This window comes from Trachurus japonicus, chromosome 7 (assembly GCF_045865225.1).
Source record: "Trachurus japonicus isolate A0001 chromosome 7, Traja_1.0".
In the NCBI taxonomy this organism is placed as follows: Eukaryota; Metazoa; Chordata; class Actinopteri; order Carangiformes; family Carangidae; genus Trachurus; species Trachurus japonicus.
In genome coordinates this window covers 19,905,673-19,925,358 of record NC_140913.1, presented here as the reverse complement: position 1 = coordinate 19,925,358, position 19,686 = coordinate 19,905,673, and the positions used below count along the sequence as shown (strand labels likewise).

Below are 19,686 nucleotides of genomic sequence, written 5' to 3'. Positions count from 1 at the left end.
AAGCAGGGTCAATCTTTAGTCTCTCCCAAAGGGAATATTGTGCGTAATGATAGAGTGGAAGGGGTGGTAATGACACCCTACAGAGATAATATGACAGTGGCAGGCCCCAAAAAGCCCCCCTCAAAAATCCTACCTTGATCTCTCCTAAGTAGCTGAATCAAGGCTGGGAGGATTTAATTGCCAGTCTGTCTCTTTGGTAGACACAGAGGAGCTGACTGGGGATTCCAGAAGAGACGGAGGGAAGAAAGATGGGAGCTAAGGGAGGAGGCATGATGCAAAAAATAATGCCGTGGAATGAGGGTGAAGAAGTCTGCCTCTGATACCACCGCCTACCTTGCCTGTCAACTGTCAGCTCCACAATACAAGGTATACACACACGCACCAGTGCCAATGCACGTGCTTGAGCCGCAGAAGCAGATGCACACCCGTTTAATCCTTCAGATAAATCTCCTGCTGGCTTCTCGTCTAACAGCAGCTGAACTTTTTTGAGACTGTTGGATTTTGTTACTTGTAGAGTGAGGGATTTTTGTGCCGGTACAACACATAAACACAGAGACTCGCACGCTCGTGCACCGGCAAACGCACGCATGCACACAGATCTAGTGGACTGATCTGTGCAGAGTAGACAGCGACCTTCCTGATTCATACTGTAGATATGCTGGAGCTCTTCAATCAGCCCTGCAAAGCCAAATCCTTTGACTGTAATTTTCCTTTTCTTTTTATGCTGGATCTGTATTATCTATCCCTCTAAGGGCAGTAAAGGAGGACCAGTAAAATGATACAGCTCTATTCCCTCCCACATGACTGATATCCTGTGTTTCCCTGGGTCCACCTTAAATCAATGACAGGACTGATAATGATGATACTTTGGCAGAGTGGCCATATGCTGGTCTTCCTGTTGCAACTTGTACCATCCCATTCAGAATGGGATTAATAGACTTGGAGTCTCATTACATTCCAGTGTGATCTCTATCTCTATAGCACCTTACATGATGAAAGCATAGCATACAATTAAGTTTGAACCTTAGCGCAGACACATAATCATTTTTCACTGCAGCCTGTCTGTGTGTGTGTATGTGTGCGTGTGGTGACGGAGAGTGTTTGTGCTGTTTTGAGGTCAGTAATGACAGACAAATAGCTGTCAGGGCTAATGGGAGAGGACAGCCAGGGATGATGGGAACACAGACAGAACAGTGCAGCGCAGCTCAATGCAGGCCGACTTTGGAGAGAAGGCATACAGCGCTGCTACAGTGTTCACACAGAGAGAGGGTCACAACGAGTGCATAAAACAAACACAAATATGTGCAAACACACACCCCTGCGTGGCTACCCTTGTCAGGGCATGGGCTTACATTCATTCCCTAACTTCAACCCTTAGCACTCATACTGACTCACGTAGCTAACCTTAGTTCAAATATAAAGAAAGAGTTTTGAAGAAGTACTCAATATACTAAATGCTCAAAATTCAAAAATCTATCTTTTGAATATTGAATTCTCACTGTCGGTATACTTGCTACCTCAGCTAGCTTGAGAGAGTATGTAACTTTCTTTTTCACAGCCAGTGGCAGCTGTAGAAAATGTAAATGTTGCTGTGACTCACTGTTTGAATATATTATATTGTAAGTGGTGTGAGTTGAAGCTGACATTATCAGCTGCCATCCTAAACAAGTGACAGTGTTTTACAGCCACATGTTATGAGTCATGTTTTTGGTGGAAGGTTATATATACAGTAAATATATCTGCATATTTCCATTGGTGCAGTGAGATGAAAATTATACTTCTCTTTTGATAAGTAAAAAAGTCAAAAAAAAAAGTCTGTACAGTTCCCATACTACACACAGATGGTTTTGGTCAACTTTAGCTGTTATGTAAAGCCCAGCAGGTTCATGATCACACCTTAATGGGGAATAAACTGACTCACTCTATCATCCAGCAGCTACAAAGACAAAAGGCTTCAGAGCAAATTCCATATTCCTCCTTTCCAACACCTCTGCCCTCTCCTTTTAAATCCCCTGCCGTCTCGTCCTTTCTCAGGTTTCTATCTTTTTTTATGTATTTTTCCTTTGTAATGAATGCTCCTCCCTTGGCTCATGGCCAGCCAGGTTTGTAAGACGATCACAGAGTTGAGCGGAGATGTGTCGGAGTGTCGCTGGCTGAGGGCAATGTCTTAGTCAGTGATGGATGGACTGTTGGAATGCAATGGAGGAGGAACCGAAGCGGCGCTTTGTTGTGTCTGTTGAAAGACGGTGATCCACTGCAGTGGAGGGTGGGGGGGGGGGGGATTAGACTCATGGCACTGGTAGAAAGTAAAGAGAAAATGCTTCACATCAGTGCGCTGCAACAGGAAGAGACAGATAAGGAGATGGAGAGAGAAAAACCAGAAAATGAGGGGGAGATGGGAAAAAAAGAGGACAAGGTGACATTCTTCGTCTGAAGGCAGTACAGCGGAACATGCACCCCGTCCGCCTCCCCCCCCCCTCTCCACCTGTCCTCTGGTGTCCGTTGTTTTCCTCTCTGCAGCCTGTTCAGATCCACTCCTACTTCGCCCCCCCTCACACACACACACAAACACACACATACACACACACCACCACCTCCCCTCCACCCACCCGCATTTCTCTCCCATCTCCTCCCCTGATTCCCTTGTTCAAGGCAGCGGTCACACACCCAGTTGGAACAATAGTCAGTGACTTTATTCCCATGCACCTCCCAGAAACCTGTGCCCTCAGGTGTGGAATTCTATCACTCAGCCACAAACAGGTGGATCAACCAAAATACAGTTTGAAGGGGAGCAACAAAGACAGCAGATTCCTGTCTGAGATTAGACCACCAAGCCCCAAGGGCTGAAGAGGAAAGGAGGAGGGTTGGTGAAGGGTGTTTGTTAAAAAAAAATAAACCAGTGCTGTTTAAGAACACCAACCTTAATATACTCCTGTTAGGTGTTTGCAAGTCCATTTCATTTCCCCCCCCCATTCCCCAGGGAGGGTAAAGGGCAATATGCTATCAGCCTAATAGAGTGGGGGAGGAGACTTTATGGATGACGGCCACTGCTTTCATTGTAGACTGGCGGTGTACTGTGTATGAATATGGAGTACCCTAACAAACGAGTATGTCCTCTAACATGGTGTTCATCCTAGGGCAGTCCAACCACGGCCCAATCTCTTTAAGTGCTGGGAGGGATGGGGGGTCTCGTGTGTAATGTCACTTGTCATTGCTGCAACCACAATGACACTTTTGTTTAAATCAGCAACCATCACCTCCCCCTGTAACGTTTCGCAGGCAGCTGGGGAGGTGTGCAGAGTCAGGGGCAAGCCACCAAGCATTTTTAAAGGTTAAAACATCAACTGAAATTTAAAATGCCGGGCTGAAATTGGACGGCAGCAAAGTTTAATTTAGCCTCTGCGAGTGAAACGCACACATAAAATCCCCCGAGGATGCTAATTCCCCTGGCATAGCTCATTATATGAAAGAGGGAAACCTCCTTGAACCAGACCTGAGCTCGTTTGTCAAGGTAGAGAGCAGTGTTTTCCCTCTGTGGTCTTATACATAGAAGCTAAATCGAGAGCAAACTTTACGCTTTTTCATACCACCTCCCACACCAGCTGAGGCATATTCAGCATATTTTTTCCAGGATAGCAGGTGATGCATTATTCAGCAATCTCTGGTTGATCTTGGCTGTAATAAATCGCTGGTCTATAGACATGTGGACATAAACTCGTGCACAAACTCGCTTTCTCCGGTGCTGATGCACGATGAATAAAGAGGAACTGTGCATCTATGAATCACATCTCCGCGGAGAGATCTTAAACAAAGCCCATCATGGATGAAAGGAGCGCTGGGCTTTTGAAAAGCTTTCCAAAGCAGCATGGTAATGAGAGTAATGAGGATATCAGACGCTTAACGTGGTGCAATATGCTTGTTAAATGTGACAGCTGAATTACATCAGAGGTTCACCCCTGTTAATCAAAACACTGCAAAAACATGCACGCAACACTGGAAATATTCTACCCCGTGCCCCGACATCGCCTTTGTTCATACTGGCATTTAAGGACACCTTACTGTAGGCACTGTCACAAATGTTCAGGCTCTTAACTCTCAACAGGTGTAGCGGGGACACCTGGTGATGCAGGGTCAGGACTGGAGGGTCATAGGATCACAAAGAGGGTTAGAGAATTTCTACATGGAGTTTGAATGACATCTGTGTGCCACAGGCCACAGATCTAAGATCCTGATATATTTTTCTTATAGTCCTACTTTATCAAAGTGACTACATCACTGCAGTGTTTTTTTAAAATCTGATTTTAAACTTTAACATACAATGGTTTGGAAAATGCTCTTTATTTGCTCTCTGGCAGAGAGTTACATAAGAGGATTGGTACCACTTTCATATCTTATGTTGTATGTCTGTTAAACATAAGGCTCACCTCCTCCTCCACTTCCTCACTTGCACCCACCTGCCCATGCCACCATTTGGTGGCTCGGTGCGTCTGGAGAACGGTGGGGGGAGGGAGGAGGATGGGTGGAAAAGAGATATGATGGTCCAAGAGTGCTTTCGGAGAGAGCAGAGCAGAAGACAAGTTCAACACGGCAGCTTAGGTACTGCTTGCCTGTGCAGCCAGGGCCTCATTGTTATTATGATTTATTTTTTAATGAGCAGCGCTGCTCTCCCCTCTGCCATACAAAGGCCTGATTGAATCTGGCGTTCCATTAGCATGTTAAAGAGGCCCAGCTTCATCTGTGAGCCGTTGACTGACAGTGGATATCATCTCTGTAATTGCTCTGTATACTGGAGCCAGAGCTAGCAGAGAGAGAGAGAGAGACTGTGGAGGAAGGGGAGTTGAAGAAAGATGGGGAGGGAGGGATTAGGATTTAAGATGGGGGGGTTGCAGGAAAGAGGGGGAGAACCGATGAGAGGAGCTGGTGGATCAAGCTACATCTCTATCTCGATTTGGTACGGTTGGGACCTCATGCAGGGAGCTGGGAATAGTCTGTTTGAATAAGTTTTTTTTTTTTAAAGCTACATTCACAGCCCGTGACTCTTATCAAAACACAAAACAGTGGCAGCGTTTCATAACGGATGCCCCGCATGTTCGAACTGTTACACAAGTAAATTATGTTGCACAGATTTTTGCATCTATTGATGTTCAGCTCTAAGCTAAGTACATACTGTATCAGATTATGTTGTACGTATGCACCGCTGGCATGACATGAACTGTGAGGACACGGCACAGCTCCTGACACCTTTTATGTGACGGTGCGTGTTGACTCTTCTTATTTTTGTCTGCTCTGCACCACATCTCACCCCATGTCCTCTGCTCTCTCCCTCCCTCTGTATACACAATGTTTTTGCTTGCTCCCTGTGTCTCCCTCTGTTTTTGTACTCACGCTATTCTCTCCAACTCTTTCACATCTACTTCCTCATCCCCTGCATCACTGAGCACCTCCCCTCCACCTCATTCTACGCCTCCTCCTTCTCCTCATCCATCCTTCTCTGTTCCCTTTCTCTCCCTCTCTCTCTTTCTCTTTCTCTCTCCCTTTCTCTGCAGTAAATGGTAATTGAACAAACAGTGTGGTTGGAGAAGAGCTGCAGAAAAGATGGTGATCCTAACTCCACATGCCATGCATCCAAAATTAGTCCCCCCCCCCCGACACTCTCTTCTTTCCTCCTCTCTCCTCTGCTCTGCTGTGACAGTGTGACATACATGCAGTCCCACAGCATCATCAGCCTTGTGTATTAATATTGGAGGACAGCCCAATGGCACCACTGTGAGCGAGAGTGCATGTGCATGGAGGTGTGTGTGTGTGTGTGTGTGTGTGTGTGTGTGTGTGTCAGAGAGAGAGAGCGACTCTCAGATGTGCAGCGCCAGCACATTTCCAGTCGTAAGGAGACCAAGTGACAGTGAAAGATGTCAAACACACAGTAGTACTCATATTCCAAATATGCACAACATTGCAAAAAGGGAACTCTCAATAGTGTCAACACGCCACTTGTAATTTTGGCTCATTGTGTTAAATTTGCTACTGTTTGTCCCATCATGAGGATGTGATGGGTGCATGACCTGCCTAGAACATACAGTAGCTGCTTTGGATTAAGGTATTTTTTTCATTATTTGGCATCAAGATTCATTTGATTGAAGTGAAACGTTGTGCTGCTGAAAGGAATATTTTGGACTACATCAGAAATGACAAACCACAAAGCGCTTTATGTCACAGTCTGTTTTGAAAAGACAGATTTACTAATGACATAATTAATGTGCTAGGTTAATGCGTTCAGGTTTTACTGTCAAACGGAGCAGCTTAATTCTTCAACTGCAGGAGGCCATAGCCTCTGAACTTCATTTAGTTTATGGATGTGCTTTATTTAAACAAAAACAGATTAACCAACCCCCCCGTTCTCAAGTATATTTTATGCAATGTTGCTGACTTGCGACTTGCTCGCCAGTCTCTGGTATGAATATGTTTAATGGTGTTAATTTGGGTTCTCTGACACGCATTTAAAAACGAGCTTTGTTCATTTTTGTCTTCGTTAGAGTAAAAATGGCTCGCTTTCATGGGCAGATCCCATCGGACATGCTTCATAAAAGTAAATATGGATTTCAGAGTTTAACTTGGCTCTTAGAAATATAGAAGCAAAGTTAAAATACATTTAAAATAGTAAGGAGGAACAGGAGTTTTTTCAAAGTCTTCATTTAATCAGATGTATTCATGATGCCAACTGTTTGACCTCAGAGACTTCTCATTGTGGCAGAGCCAAATTTTGAACCTCATGTGAAAATATATATTTTTTGTGTGTTATACTTAGATTTTATGCATTTGTACTTGCTCTGTTTTGCTATATTTTGCACTCTGTGTTTTTGCATTTGTGTGTTTTATCTGGGGCTAAATGTATGTCATTGTGTGACAAACATAAAACCAGTTAACCCTTTTCTATTATATTCCATTAATCATTTGGCTTTGGTCACAAAAACTGATCCAGAGCAGGATTTGTCCCACTCACAGAACACAGAAAGACCCAGCAACATCTTCCATCATCAGGTGTAAAAGCCAGGTAGCATTACACACTATCCTGAGCACACTGTCACTTCAAATGAAACACCGGATTAAACTAAGTCCGTTAAATTCATTCAATTTAAGTATCTTCAGGTTATCCTCACCCCACCACCACCACCACACATCTGTCCTTTCTACTTTCCCACCTTCACACATCCATCACTCATTATCATGGAAATTAAAAAACAGGGTCTTGACTGTGCCAAAAGTGAACACAGTGTACCCTGCAAATATACAAACACACACATTCTCGCAGTCCTACACGCGCGCATGCACAACACAGTCCTCCTCTCTACCCCGCAGGCAGTCCTTGCTCTGCTAGCACACCATGAAATCTCTAACACTCACAACACATTTACATGACATTACCGCTGAAGTGCTATAAAATTGGTGCCTGAATAGCAACTGCTGAGATGCATTGTTTGTGTGGTGTATATACGTATGTGTGTGCGTGTGTGTGTTGGTCTCTGTGATAGCAAAGGACCACAGGAGCTTCAGTGCCCATTTACATTGGGCTGATTGTCAAAAACATCATTTTACCAATGGTCTGTAAAATGGGGAATATTAGTCCGTGCCTGTGTGTGGAGGAATTCCACATTTGAGCTGAGACCATATTCGAGTCTGTTGTTTGGTTGTAATGATCTCCTGTGGTCTCCTGTGTGCTGCTCTGGGATTAGTATGGTAATCATGGAGCATGTTGACACACACTGTTAGTCAGATTGATGTGTTTGTTTGAGTGGTGTGGGGCTACACAGCTTTACACACTGACTGACTGCATTAGCCACTTGCTACTAATCTGAGACTTAATGGCTTTCCCCAACAATGTTGTTCCCGTGCACAATGTTTTATTCAAATGCTTGCTGGGTCCGATCGTAAAGTGTTGAGATCTATCACTGTTACTTTCCTTTAGACAAACACTCTGTCCAAATCAGTGTAGCCATGTCTGAGGAGGTAGTTTATCACCAGCAATTATCCCCCAAGTAATACCCTTTCTTGCCCGTCTTGGTCTAAGCAAATGGGACAAGTCAGAGTTTTCAGATTCAATGAATATTGATGCAACCCCTTAGGCCAATGCTGACATATGTATACGTCTGTGCCCATGTTTGTGAGTGTGTCCAAAGAAGAGGGCAAAAATGCTCAGACTGGTTTGTATCTGCAACAATACAAACAGCCAGAGGAAACAGACTACTGCCTTCAATGTCCATCTGGCTCCCCCTTTTATTTTGCCAACTTGCAGCTATCCTGAAAATGTGCTCTCATAGAATGGCATTTTTATATCAAAAGCTGCAACTGTAGTTTCCTGGAGCGACTCTAGATTCGACCACAGCATCGCCGTCAAAGATTTGCTCAAACTGCAGCAACTTGAAGCATCTCCACTCAATGGCAGTGACGAAGTATGCGTACATACAGATAGCATTCTTGTATGTATGCTACCGTGCATAGCATGTGTGCGTGAGGCCACTCTCACTGTGATGGAAAGCCTATGTGATGCAGACAGTGTGGGTTTGTGTGCTAACTGCTGCTCTGCGGCTGCTAAGAAGACAGACAGTCTCGACGCTATAGTGACAATGACAACAAACCGTTATGTTGCCTTTCCTGCCTCTGACCTGTGAGTTGCACACACATTCCACGCCAAACCCCCCCCCACCTCTTCTTCCCCCCCTCCGCCTCCTTGCTATCAGAGTCTCAGACTGCGGCAGCATAGGGCAGTGAGACGGAAAATACAGTGATTGTTTCTGACGAAAATAGAGGGAGAGCAGGCGAAAGAGAGAGTCAAAGGATGACAGGGCAAGGGGAGAAGCGAATTGAAGAAAGGCACGCAGAGAGAGAGAGAGAGAGAGGGAGAGAGAGCCGGAGCGGGAGACAGAGCATTAGAGCCGACCATTTTTAAGGTCACTTCTGTGGCTATACAGGTTCAACAGAGACTTGTGGAGAGTAACAGCTCCACTGAGAACACCTGATTTTGTGTATATTTGAGAGGGTGAGTAAGAAAAAGAAAAGGAGGGTTTGGAGAGAAGGTGAGAGAGGGGAGGTGCAGGCGGTTTGGGGGAGAGAGAGCCGGGCTGTACCATAAAGACTCTCACCTTGTTCTGCACCATGCACACACAGCACCCCAGCTGTCATCCAGCCTCGCTCTCTTTCTCCATCAGGGCCGGTGGGGACATGCATCATTCATGAGCAGGGACTTATTTGGCTGTGTCATCTCCTCATATAACTGTCAATAACTTTTTCTGGCTCCTGCTTCACCTTTATTCAGGTAGCAGGATGCACCGGATGCACACAGGGAAATGCCGAATGATGAATTTCATTTCTCTAAGACACAGCGTAGATCTGCAGCAGGCGGCTTCATGGAGTGCACCGTGACAAATTTCTTTCAAACAGCAATTTGGCTCGAGATTGATGATCCATAGAACACACAAAATAGTAGATATAGATGGTTGGATGGATGAAAAAGAAGTCACTTCCAACCTAATTGAAATGATAATACATTTAAAAACGAATCCACTATATATAGTATTAAATGGATGTGGGTTTTCTTTTTTTATCTTTATGACATTAAAAAAAGCCTTTTGGAAAATAACACTTTAATATTCATCATCACTTTTACATGAAGAAAAGAGCAACCACACATAGCGAGTGTAATATGAAAAGGTAATTATCTAAGAACGGCCATGTCCTGCCCCCAGCACCCTCTTCGCCAGGCCTGTCCTCTTCCCTGAGTCCCTGCGTCGCAGCCTGCTGCGAGGCCGCCTGCTGTGAAGGTCACCCTCCCTGCAGCTATGGATTACATGGGCACGCACAGTCAGGCAGAATACGATACCGCCCTTGAGGGGAGGTCTGAGGCTCAGACTGGCAGCGATGAACCCTCTGGAGCTTCTGGTCTGGGACCCTGTAGAACAATAATGTAGCTACCTCCGGTCAAATGCAGGAACAGGACGACATGCAAAGATGGATCCAAAAATAACTTAATCGTCTCTTCATTCGGTGCAGTGCCAAACAGACACACTAAAGATTTCTCCTCTACACATTTCTCAGGTGGTTTTGTTTAAATATCTGAATGTGGTGGAAAAAAATAAAGGTTCTATAGAAGTCCAAAAATGAACACACATTTATGAAGCAGAACTTCCTTTTTGTTTTCCTGTGGACCACCCTACAAGTACTTATCCTTTTCAAATTCAAAGAGGTCAGAGGTAACGCTCAGTGTGTCCATGGCTGCTGTATGTACTCCCCACCAAAGAAGTGTGTGAAAAGGAACCCTAAGGTATCAGAGCAGCGCTGACTGATGAGTCACAACACTCCTAGTAGGCATGAGCGCTAATCTAATCCTGTGGTCTTCATCAGGCGATATCAAAGAGCCATCAAAAGAGCATTCATCGCTCTGTTTTCTAGCCTGAATTCAAAGAAGGGGGATGACGCCTTTTATCCTGTAAAATGGTGCAATGAGGGTCAGTTCTCCCTTTAAGTGGGACAGGAGCCATTAGACAATGGCTCTCTCTGGAGTCATGCCACTGTTTAGAGGTCGCAAGAGACAAAAAAAATATTTATATATATATACTGTATATGCACACACACAGAGACACACTTGGCAGATCGCGTTGTCCTTTGCTGGCTCGGCTCTCCCTGCTGTGACCTTAATTTGTTCTGTCTTGAGAATGAGTGCCCACCGGGCAGCTGATGCACCTCAAGGGAACAAAGTGACAGGATGTGTGAGCATTATGTGGGTTTGAGCATATGTGAGAGAAAGACGGAGATAGGATGAGATCTAAAGAGGAGGGTGAAGACTGAGAAAAACAAAACAAAAAGGCCACAAAGAGCGAGCATAATGTAAAGGTGTGCATGTGGTTGCGAGCGTTAGAGTCTCAGGTGAACCAGAGAGAGACCAGAGAGAGAGGCTGGAAGCCGTGGATGCAGGGCCACCAATAAAAGCAAAAGAACACAAGCTGTCTCCCTGCCGGCTAATCCTCTAATGAAGATTTGTGGCAGCGGCTGGCTGGTGATTATTGGCCCAGCACAGAGACAAAAACCATCTTCGGTGCTACTGTAAATACAATCTCTCACATTTACACAAGCTATCACAGGCGCAAATGAGAAAATTTAGGATGGAGGCAGGAGCGCTGCTGTTACAATGTATATGGGCTGGATACTGCTGCGCTCAGACATGCTGTCAAACCCCTGATGCTAAATTAATAAGGAATCCCATTACAAGCCCGAACATTAACCAACATTATTCAGATGTGAAGAATGCAATGTGAAGTCGCTTATGTTTATGCTGTTACTCCTGTCTCATCGGGCCAATTGCACCGATCCTGACTATGCTAATTTTATGGAAATGCTTGTTTCCATCCTTCCTCCCTGGCTCCCATTTGTTACATTTCATCAGTGCTCTCTTGAACCACGTTAACAGCCACTGTCTGGGTTTCAGTGTTAGCTGAGAGCTGCGTCGAGCATATAAGCAGGAGTTCATCCATCCATGTATCCTGTAACAGTCACTGCTACCGCATTAGGAGAAACTGACAGTGGGTGATTCGAGCTTTCACTCCAGGCTACCATCTCCACACTTCAGTCAAACACCAGCCTTAATACACCACAAACACACAAAAATCACTCTGATAAATGTATTCCTCTTTAGAAAACCAGGAGTTTAAAAATACAGCATGTGGCAAACAACAGCCACAAGATAAACAGACACAGTAACACACTGTAAATGGATGACCTCACATACCACATTACCCCTCTGTCCCTTACAGCCTTCTAATCCACACCTCTGGCACCTCACCCTTCTGATCCTAGCTTCCTCCTCCCCCCACTTCCCCTAGGCAAGGGCAGGGAGCTGTGGTGCAGGTCCTGGCAGAGCCCCTTCTCCTCCCACCTGCTCTCTCCCTCTCTCTTTCTCTCTCTCTCTCTCTAGGGGTAGGGCCGCTTGTTCAAGGGAGAACTTTTGTGGAGACAGGTGTGCATACCAGACGCCATGCTAAGCTGTGCGCCACGCGGATCCCGTATCTACCTGCGAGCAAAGCTTCCCCGGCTCTCGTCCAACACTGAGCTCAACATTTCTTTTGGCTGAAGCTACTGTAGCTGTCAATGGGCGAGACGTCTCAAGAGGGCAGGTCCTGACCAGAAACCTCCTGCCACCCTTTATTACCAGGCTGTTGTGCATCCCATCATCCATTATACAAACCATTAAAACACATTGGAACAGATTTAGTTGGCAGGGGGAAGGCGTCAAGGGTGGAGATTTAGGCTATTTCGGGCTGTTCATGTAACATTAAGGATTAAAAGCTAGCTCAAGGCTACTTGGAAGCAAAAGCTAGTACTATTCATTCAGCGCGTGTGCCTGGCTAACCCTTTTGGTAGCGAAGGCAGAGCTGTGTGAGGAGATGTCATTGTGGCTATAAGCAAAGTTCAGACAGGGCTGTAGGATGACATACCCAACAACAGTGTCTCAGATGCACAGCCCACGTTTCGTCTCTGAATGAGTCAGATGATACAGAGACTACAGCTTAATGCATGCATGTTGGGAGGAAGCATCTATTTCTCCCCCTCGGCCAGCTTTAACTGCAAAATTGTCACCCACCCCCCGCCCACTCACATCTTGCTGTTTGCTCATTTCCTCTCTGCCTTTATCCCCTCAATGCTCTCTTAAGTCACTCTCCTCCTACACTATTCACTCACTCCATTCCACTCTCCCAATCCTTCGGTTGCTTCATCAACTTCCTCACCCACCTCCCCTCCTCTTCCTCTTCCCCTTCAGCTTCTTCCTCCCTAGACCATGCTCCTATGAATTGACCTTGCTGCATCTCAAGGAGAATTGATTTCTCTTTGGGTCTTTGTGTGAAACCCTATCTCAACAGCACTCAGAGGAATTTCCTCTTCCCCCCCAGAGCTTTATGGAGGTAATTCTCTTTCATGAGGACACTTTTCACTCCATTTTATCCGTCTGCCTTTCTTTCTCTCTTTCTCTTTCCCCTCCTCTTCTACCCGTCTTCTCTTCTGAGCACACAGAAATAGAGCAGACATGATTAATGCAACATCTATCGCCGCCAACGTTAGCTTTACTCAACCTTTTTATGCTTGACTGCTGTTTGGGAAATTGTTATTCATGCAGCTTCTAACGCTGTTCCTGAATTATCACATTAATTGATCAATAAAACGGTTTGACTTTTTACATTTGACAAGCCCCAGTGGTAAAAAGAAAACACAAGGACTGCATCAGACATTAATTCAACATAGATTTTCATAAATTTGAATAAAGGGCAGATAACATTTTGCTGCTTCCATCACTACAGCAGCCGACTGCTGTATCTGATTTTTTAAAATGTAAAATATGACTTATGTTGACCTTTTAAATGTGTATGCAAGCAGGAAATCTTTGAAGCTGTTCCCATATATTTACAGTGCACATGAACTTACTGTATCCGACAGGAACAGTACTAAACCCCTTTATGTTGGTTTACATTTTTGGTCTCTGGTTTGTATTTAGTAGACAGTTTTCATTTTCAGAATAGTAATGCTAGTGGTAATAATAATCTGAACTTAGTTGGGAGAACTCAGTTAACAGAATGCAGTAAATTAAAAACAAGCTCAAAATACAGTGTGCCAGTGTGTTTATTTTGCGGTGCCGCAAAATAAACCAAAAACATAAAATAAAAGTGAAAACTAATTCAATGGTATAAGATTAAAGAATTAATATTTAATCTGACATTTGCTGTGCAGTCCCAACTCTGTCAAACTGCTTTTCTCTTATAACAAAAAGAGGAAAAGAAGATTGTGTACACATAGGGAAAATGCAAAGGAGCCAGAGTTTTGGTATCTAGTTTTTATATGGGCAAATGTTTTGACAGGTAATCCAAAAACCTTGGGGGCAGAAGTACGCACCTGTGCTATATCATGCAAATATTAATTGTAAATATAATGTAATTCAGCATTATTGCATCATTGCAGCTTCCGAATACAAATGAAGAACATTCACAAAACTTCAACATCAATCACAACAAAGCATAACTAACAATCAAAAGATCAATAAGTTGTATCAGAATTACAGACGAGATACTGTATAGTGAGTGACAATAGTGCAAAGGCATTAGGGAAATAGACAACAGTATGTATTTGCCACGATAAAGGCAACAGTGGGAGTTTTCACCCCAGAGAGCTGCAGTATGAAGAATCATCTGCACATCTTTCCACTTTGTGATCAGAGTGTCTGTTGAAGCTTGCAGAGCATTTCCCAGGCTTCAACTCCCAGGTGTCTTGTAGCCCCAGGATTCCCAGCGAGTAGTCAGCCAGACTGCCTTGGTGAATGCACTAATGTGACACCATAATCACACACAGGTGCATTTTTGTGCTTCAAAGAGCAGCAGCACGAGCTGTTGGTGGTGGCAGGTGCCGGCACTGGTGTGTGTGTGTGTGTGTGTGTGTGCAGGCTTTACATTTTATTCAAGTTTATGCATGTACATAAAACCTGCGTAATGTTTACATACTGTGTGTGTTCCACGTAAAAAAAGACCTCATCACTCTGATTCACAGAATGAAACCATGCGTAGTCCTGTGCCGTTGTGGCCTTTTCTTTTAATGAATGGTCATTGACAGAGGGCACTGCAGTGAGGCCAATGAAGCAGTGGGAGTCAGAGGAATAGACACCTCCACCTCCCTCTGCTCTGCAGTGCTACACACTGATAGGACACACACACACACACGCACGCACTCACAGACACAATGGGTTGCCTTCCCACCAGTCCAATAGCAGGCCTATTCATTAGAGTCTTTTACAGACAATATTGACAACCTGCTGACACGGAGTCACTCCAGCATAAACAAATGGAGCAATAGAGAAGAGAAGAGAGGGCAGGAAGGCAGGGAAGAGACCTGTTATAGTGGCTTTTTGACCGAGGAGTCTTCTTCACAAACCAGGAGTGAGCCAGACGCGGAGAAAGAGAGGAGAAAATAATCACAGCTGCCACTCCTGCTACTTCTACACAGTCACTTACATAAAGCTCAATCATCTCACACACACAAAATACAGTGCCACATTAATCTTGCATCCTTGGTCACTCCCATGACGTGTGGCCTATTCTAATTATGATTATGGGAATAAGTTCCTCAATGAGCGCCGTGCCACGTGGAGGAGGTAGTTATTGAGAGGTGAACTGGGTCAACTGTGGTGGACTATCTCATCACACAGCAGTATTTAACAGCTATACCCTCACTTGTCAGAAAATATATTCCCACTGTTAGGAAATGGGATATTCTGCAGCATGCAACAGCAGGGTGGAATTAGAGCATCCTAGTTGATGAGGGAGAAAAAAGCAGCTGAATACTGAATTTAGCAGCAGGTCTACAAAGGAATTTCAAGAGATGTATCACTCCAAGGTGCTAGTCACTTATGAAAGTTTATAACTTGTTATTTCCGAACCATCAGTAAGTAGCCATGCATAGTTTGTCAGCATGTTTCACTGCAGATTTCTCAAGTTTCAGCTGCAATAAGGTGTTCCAATTGCGGCTATGCAAAGAACCCTAAAGGGACTAACTGTGCTATGCATACCAACTATCTGGCTCATTAAAGAGTTATAATTACTGTGTCACTTTGACATAAACAAAGAGAGCAGAGCAGTCATGGAGAAAATGGAGAGGGAAAAAAACTGCTGATCTGCTCAAAGACATATTCTCAGGTGTCTCTTTGAGCTGACCTCTGGAACCAGGTGAGTGTGTGCAGGCAGTCAGAGGAAGGTGGGGGTTGGGGGCTTGGGTGGGGGCGTGAATGGAATGAGCAATAGCTATGCAGACAGGTCAACAGAGAGACAGATTTTATTAAGACAGATGAGGCCGGAGTGGGCACGCAAACACAAAGACAAAGAGACAGATAGACTACATGGCCCTGAGCTCAGGGGGTCAGCTCTGACTCAAACAGACAAGACAGATGAGACATGAAATAACGTCCAAACATGAAGCGGCTGTGACTGAAGCCCCCCAAAAAACACTGAGATGAGGCTAACTGGAACGTTTGTCAGACAGTCATCACTGCAGCATGTTTGGTGACAGTGAGAGGACGTTGCAGACATTTCTTATCTAAAAGCAGATTTCATACCAGGAGCTCCCTCCAGGCACCAGCGAGCTGGAAGCGTAGGAGGTTTTTTATTTTACACAACATGGCGGCTGATCACAATGACACCAAAGCCAACCGTGAGGCTCTCCATCAACAGGAGTCCAGTGATCATGTTCTCTATTAGCTTTGCCATTGTTCTCCCGCCACGTCGCTCTGTTCTCCGTCCAGATGTCACGCTTCGAATTTTCATACACAAATACACACAGTATCAGCATCAGCAGCAGCCCCCATACCCCTAACTTGGTGCAGAGCCCATGTCAGGCAGAGCTAAGCTGGCTGCCCGCGGCTTTGTATAGAGCACTCTGTACAGCACAACCGCACATCCATTGCCATTATCAGCATCAGGACTGTCATCACTATCACAGCGGCCAAAGACCTCTGCCAGGGCCACGGATTGACTACGTAGCTAGTTATCATGGATTTGTGAATACAATATCAAGGACAGAGCAGCACTGGTAAAGGTTGTTTGCTCAAGGTCACGCAGCACAAAGGATAGGAACAGCCTAATAGCCATACGGACAAAGCTAGTGATGCATTCGGTTTACACGGGCATTACGCACACCGTTCATATTTCACATTGAAATTTTAAAAAAAAAGAAGATTTATAACGCCGCTGGTCAGAGATATGTTATCGCAACCTTGCAGATTTATATCAGTCGGTTGAATCAGGAAATTTTCTGATTGGAGGTCCAGATCAGTCCGCACCAAAATTGTAAAGGTCATTACAATGACATTACCCTTTTCTGAGGAAGAAACCAGAAATGTCAAATCACTCAGCAGCCACATCATCATGCAAATGGAGCAGAATGTTAGGCACTGGAAAATCTCAATGTTCAGACAGAAATAATGGAAGATACTTATCTGACTGACAACTTAAGGAGAGGAGGAGACTGTGTCAGCTTTTTTTTTTTTTTACCCTGTGAAGGGAGATATTTTTTTTACAGACCATTAGACGTGATGAAAAACATACAGATTTAGCTACAACGTATTAACACTGTTTAAACGCCTCTGCATCTGGTCTAAGTATCTGTCACACATGCCGACACGAGTCTGTTTTCCTACAAAAAGGCAGCAAAACATGGCACAGCATAAGTCAAATTCCATGTTTTATTACCATGTTATTATACTGCATCATCGTGCCAAACAAAAAAATGAAACACTAATAATACTGCTACTATTGCACTGTGAGTTTAGCCTACCCACTGTTTGTTACCGTGGTAATAGTGTGGTTGTGTTGTTGAGGGATTACACTTCTGTTAACATGTCCTAACCAAATATAATTTACGGTAAGAGCTACCACCTGCAACCTGATCAAGACAGTGCATGCCCTGCTGCTAAATGAGACTGAAGTTCACTTCTGACCAGATGCAATAACTGGAAATGTAGACCACACAAACGCAAAGTGACACAAAGCTCAATATAGACCAAACAAAGGAAAAAACTTGGGAGAGTAAGAAAGTTCCCCATTGGAAAGTCACTCTATAGCATGAACTTCAATAACTTGCTCAGAGCCCGTAGCTCACGGGAATACATTTTCTTCAAGGCACACTTGCACTTCAAACTCGCACACCTCAGACTACATGACTCCCTATAATCATTAGAGATGTCTGCTTGAAAAACATGCCTGCCGGGAGAGCAGAGGAGCAGAGCTGCGCCTGAATCAGCCCAGGCATGCGTTAAAACAAAGTGGCCTCTCTGGCAGAGCACATAGCAACACATACACACTTACAACAAATGCACGCACAACATCCACACAGTCTCACAGACAACACCGTGCACTTTCACAAGCTGGCACGCACTGCGTTACACACACACACACACACACATGCACACAAATAAACACACATGTTCTTCCTATCATATATACAGCAGTCACATTCAGAATGAGTGATATCACTGGACCTCAGAGGCATGCTCCCATCCTCTGTATGAATGTACAAGCTGACTATGTGGAGCACAGAGACCACACAGAATCCCCTCTCTCAGACATGGCCAATATGAGACCAGAATACTAAAGAAGAAAGAGCTGGCTGACTCAGAACAGATCAACACTGTAAAATAACTAAAGGCTGTACTGTGCTTCAAGCAAAGGGCTGAATCTTGGTATGTTTTGCTTCATAATCTGCCACTAGTATGATGATCTGTTTGCTCAGCAATGATTAAGACGGTTATGCAGAACGGTCACATTGAAATTAGTGTCACAAATCCGTAAGAAATTCCTACTGTATGCACTTGATTAATGTGCATTTCATTGGTGATCAGCGGTTGGTATGACCCCGTATTTGTCAACCTCACCTCTACTGGCAGGATGCGAGAACGGCTGGTCACGTGACCAAACAGCCCATAATGACACAGTCCAGCCAAGAAACACTTTGACCTTCCCTGTCATCACTCACACCTGCCATATTAATGGCACACTATTATTGTAATTACACGCACTGACCATGATTTAAGGGTTCATCCCCAAGCAGAGCTCAGCAGTGACAGATGTCTGTGTGGAATGGAAACCAAGCAGAGCTCACTATTAATGAAGAGCTGCTGGTGGCCAAGTTTAAGTAGGGATTAGTGATCCAACAACATGACTGACCTCTCCAAAAAAAAAAAAAAAAAAAAAAATCCCATGCACCAAAAAGCGACAACTCACCCAAAATCATGCTGTGTGTTGCCTTTGGTATCCCTGGGTTGACAAGTGATCACTCACTGCCCCTTGTCTCTCCTGCTTTTGCCAAGGGACAATGGCTCCAAAAATCTCTTTCAGAGTTCCTCTCCACTCTCCAGAAAGAGGCAACTCAGAGAGGCAGCGCTAGATGTGAGGAGAGACTGCTGCTGTTGCTGTTGCTGTTGCTGCTGCTGCTGCACATGTCGTCCCTTGCGCCTGCCCTCTCCAGGTGAAAATCTGTGTGTGTGTGTGTGTGTAAGAGAGAGAGAGAGCGAGATAGCTGGTGTGTGTATGTGTGTGGAGGAGGGGGTCCGGCGTTTCTGCAGTTGTGGCTCAGGTAAGCCTGAGGACAGTACGGAGGGGGTTAGAAACAGAGGGTAGAGAGAGAGAGAGAGAGAAGAGGGGAGTCAGAGAGAGGAGGGGGAGCCTAAAGTGTGACAGCCAATCACAGGGGGAGGCTACAGAGCCAAGAGCTTCTTCTCCACAGCAGCCAGGAGGAATTGCAGTGGTCTTCAACAAACAGCTGACAAGCAGTTTCTTCTCAACTGTATCATTTCACAAGGAGCTTCAGAGGGAAGAGTCCTCAACGCACTGTAAAGTCGGCTCCTGCTTTGGTCTGTCTGTGTAAAACACACACTCCCTTTTCCACTCTAGCTTTCTCTCCTCTCTCTGCTCCTTGTTTTTGGGGTTGGGAATAACCTAAAGGCACCTTACATGCCTCCGCTCTGATTGGTGGTAGCCTCAACCAATGGGAACAGCGGCAGACATTTGTCATCATGCAGAGTGGAAGTCATGAAGGAGAGACAGAGCTTGACTGAAAATGCCATCTCCCCCTACCACTGCTTCTCCCTCTCGTTTCCCACATTCTCCTCACCCG

At 44.9% G+C, this 19,686-nt stretch overlaps 1 protein-coding gene across 3 annotated transcripts in view; it reads right to left on the bottom strand.

Moving 5' to 3' along the window:
• The window catches only part of znf385a (zinc finger protein 385A), a 59,560-nt gene that overhangs the window by 34,155 nt on the left and 5,719 nt on the right, over positions 1–19,686 (bottom strand). The window contains exon 1 of one of the 3 annotated variants that reach the window (XM_085781962.1): positions 18,795–19,459. The exons of 1 other annotated variant lie outside the window; for it this stretch is intronic. In XM_085781962.1, the coding sequence (XP_085638088.1) occupies positions 18,795–18,804 (10 nt within the window). In that variant the 5' untranslated portion in view covers positions 18,805–19,459. Of the gene's footprint in view, positions 1–133; positions 156–18,794; positions 19,460–19,686 lie in introns of those variants that run through there. One more of the 3 variants, XM_085781963.1, reaches the window with a different exon arrangement.